Source organism: Populus euphratica, unplaced genomic scaffold (genome assembly GCF_000495115.2).
Source record: "Populus euphratica unplaced genomic scaffold, PopEup_1.0 scaffold3.1, whole genome shotgun sequence".
In the NCBI taxonomy this organism is placed as follows: Eukaryota; Viridiplantae; Streptophyta; class Magnoliopsida; order Malpighiales; family Salicaceae; genus Populus; species Populus euphratica.
Genome location: NW_011499847.1, coordinates 2,775,057 through 2,778,384, shown reverse-complemented (window position 1 = coordinate 2,778,384; position 3,328 = coordinate 2,775,057). Strand labels below are relative to the sequence as shown.

At 34.2% G+C, this 3,328-nt stretch overlaps 1 protein-coding gene across 1 annotated transcript in view; it reads right to left on the bottom strand.

Annotated features, from left to right (window-relative positions):
• Nucleotides 1–3,328, bottom strand: part of LOC105142287 (glucose-1-phosphate adenylyltransferase large subunit 1-like) — a 5,955-nt gene that overhangs the window by 610 nt on the left and 2,017 nt on the right. The window contains exons 5-14 of the mRNA XM_011049853.1: nucleotides 3,267–3,328; nucleotides 3,072–3,155; nucleotides 2,927–2,982; nucleotides 2,730–2,823; nucleotides 1,378–1,563; nucleotides 1,055–1,135; nucleotides 599–685; nucleotides 415–519; nucleotides 220–326; nucleotides 1–61 (exon numbers count right to left, since the gene is read on the bottom strand). The exon at nucleotides 3,267–3,328 is cut by the window's right edge and continues 70 nt beyond it. Coding sequence (XP_011048155.1) covers nucleotides 1–61; nucleotides 220–326; nucleotides 415–519; nucleotides 599–685; nucleotides 1,055–1,135; nucleotides 1,378–1,563; nucleotides 2,730–2,823; nucleotides 2,927–2,982; nucleotides 3,072–3,155; nucleotides 3,267–3,328 — 923 coding nt within the window. The remainder of the gene's footprint in view (nucleotides 62–219; nucleotides 327–414; nucleotides 520–598; nucleotides 686–1,054; nucleotides 1,136–1,377; nucleotides 1,564–2,729; nucleotides 2,824–2,926; nucleotides 2,983–3,071; nucleotides 3,156–3,266) is intronic.

Genomic DNA, 3,328 nt, shown 5'->3' with positions numbered 1-3,328 from the left:
GTCTTTATTCATGATGATAACATTTTTCCCTATCTTCGCATTTTTGTCAATTATACAATTCCTTCAGAGAAAAAAACCATAAACTTTTTGTCAGAAATCACCATTTCTATACCCTTGTAGTCTAATTAAAGAAGTACAAAAAAAAGAGGAGGGGGAAGAGGATGGCATCCATATATTTCGTTTTAAGTTCATTTTACTTTCCAATACTGGGTCCAGTACCTGATTTTTGTGTTCCTTCCTACACCAATTGGGACTTCACCCTCTGCCAGAAGAGAGGCAATTTCAACTTCAGTTTGGTAGCAGTCTGCCCCAAGCATCACGGTATCCTGAAGACGAACAAAAGAGAGTAATTGTTACTCGTTCACGTATCCAGAAAAGAAAATATAAAGAACGGAGAAAACGCCGATGGGTCACCTTTAACTCAACACCATAATCTAAACGTGAGCGTTCGCCGACCACAGAGTGTTCCACAGTGCATTCTCTCAAGAAACATCCATGGGAGATTATTGCATTGACAATCTGAAAAATCCGACTAAAACATCAGAAGGGATGTAATTCATTAAATCCACAAAATGGATCCCAAAGTATACCAGCATACCCGGCATTTGTCAAATTTGGTCGGTGGTGAGAATCGAGGAGATGTGTAGAAGGGTGTCTTTGGGTCATAAAACTCGAACTTCGGAGGCTGCAGAAAATATATTGTAAATGAAAAACATGATTCTTGTCTCAGTGAAAAGAAATTCAAACATACATACTTGAAATAATATGGAATGCTAATTATAAATTGCGGAGGCATGGAAATCCTGATGGCTATGCCTATATTGCATCAGGAGTCAGAACTCTCTGTAAGGCAGTCATGCTTCAGATACCTTCTCATCTTATATGATTACAACAGCATGTTCGACAAAAAATCAAGAGAGAAGGTGCCCAAATTCATTGAAAGATAGAAAAACTAGCAGGAAAAAAAATATTCTTCAGGTGACATTAGCTGCTACATTTCTATACCCTTTCGATTTACATGATAAGTATGAGATGCCATAACCGGAAAACTAACCTCTTCAGCGAGGGCCAAGTTAGCTTCATAGAATGACTTTATGGTTCCTATATCCTCCCAGTAGTCTTTGAAAATATATGCCTGCAAACAAGGTTACATCAGCATTATATATTCTAGTGGACACATACTTGGTCTAGACAGTAAAACGAGCCGAATATGAAGAAGCAAATAGCTCAAATTTTTAGTTCTTCCTCGTAAGCACGGTTATTCTTCCGATACACTTCGGTAGAAAAAATAAGCAAGGTGGGTGGAAGGATTTGTACCAGGCTGAAAAATTATCCTTCTACCAGAACAGATATAGAATATTTTAATATTTCTCTTACTTGGACATTGTGCTCCATTACAGCTGCAGGAATGATCTCAGATCCAAAGTCATTCGCTGTGGGATATCTCCACCTCAAAAGTTTTAATAAAAGATCTGTTTTAAACACATAGACCCCCATTGATGCAATATAGGGAGACTTCATGGCGTCTTGCGGAGACAACCCTAGACGAGTAGTATCTGCTCGCTGCATCAAACAACCAAAATATATTAACAAAAAAAAAAAAACTAATTCCTATAGTAACTTTACTGTGCACACAGAATCAGATTATTATTTGTTGTAATTGTAAAATTACAAAATTGCCCTTAAAAAAATCAAAGGTTAGGATTGTCCTTTTATCATAACTGTCAAATCTGTCATTTCCCAATTTTTTCACAAAAAATAACTACTCGCCTTGAAATAAAATAATGTAAAGATTTTAGCTTAGAAGTGTTTTTATCCATTCATCTCTATTGAAATAGTGTAACTATTGGAGACAAACAATTAATTCTCTCGTAAGATTTTTTTTTTGGGTTTGGTCATACATTAGTTTTGTTATAGATTTAAAGATTGTATAAGGAAATTATTGTAATTGTGATAAAGCAAATATTATTAAAAAAATCTTTAAATGTTCATGCAATGTTTATAGAAATATCCAGTCGTCAAAAACTACCATCTATAATGGTGTTTAGAAGATCTTGATATACTTTTCTTTATTCTTTTCTTTTCTATCTTGAAATTTGCACCACCTCTGTAAGATTTCAAAGCAACTATTTCTTCTCTCTTTTTTTTCATATTTAGTTCTCATCATTTTAGTTGCTATTTTTTATTTTAGAATAACCTATATAATCATAAATTATTTTCAATTTTACCCTTATTTTTTTAATTTATAAATAATTTATCAAATTATATTTTTTTCAACTTCATATCCTATTATTTTTTTAATATATAGATATCTATCAAATTACAAATATTTTTTAATTTCATTCATATGAATTTTACTCCGCCCACAACAGAAAAGTAGTGATAAATCTAGTTTGTAACTAAAATTCAAGTCATTCAAAATGATCTGAATCTGATAGTCCTTGTATCACTACAGCATTAACTAATTACGTAAGGAAACCAGATGATCAGAATTTCAGATCCTATATAGAAATTAGGATGTTGTAGCAGTCTTAAGGCAAATGATAGAGATTTACATTTTTCTGATCCTACATTTGAAAGAAGATGAAGCCTGGTGTCATTTTGCTTTGTTCTTCATAATCTTGTGTTACTTACTTTTTAGAAGTATAAGCAGGGCATGCATGTGGATGCAGATTCAAGGGATGCTATTACAAAAGTAGGTCTAAACATATGAATTTTGAAATTCTCACCATTTCTCTCAATTCAGAACCCTTTGGCTTTTCAGTGAATTGGAAAATTTGGCCCCTGCCGTCTATCTTCACCAGTCCATAATCTGATGCCCGGCTACAAAGTAGTCAAGACGAAATGTTATAGGAAAAAAGTTTTCCTTAGAATAAAGAAACCAAGAAAAAATATCACTTGAAGCACAGCTAAAGGCTCAACAGACCTCTCGCCCACAGCAGCACATGAAATTGTAAAATCAGCATTGCTATCGATATGATGCTGTTGATTCATAGCAAACAGGCAAGCCAGAGTTTAAGAAAAAGTTAAATATATTCAAAGTCCATGTCATTAGAGGAATAACGGCATACTTGCACGAAGTCCATGTAATCCATTCGGTAAAGGTGATCTCCAGATAAGACAAGTATATTCTCAATGTTCCTGTTCTTGGCATCCTACAAGAGCCAACATAATTCATAAGACTCCAATTCAAGCGGCTGAAGAGTAATGTGGAGTACAGTTACTTATATGAAGATGAAAATGGCCTTATAAGTATTCATATTCACCTCAAAAACCCATGTAAATTGCCTCACGGCATCTGCTGTTCCTTGGAACCACTTCATTCCTG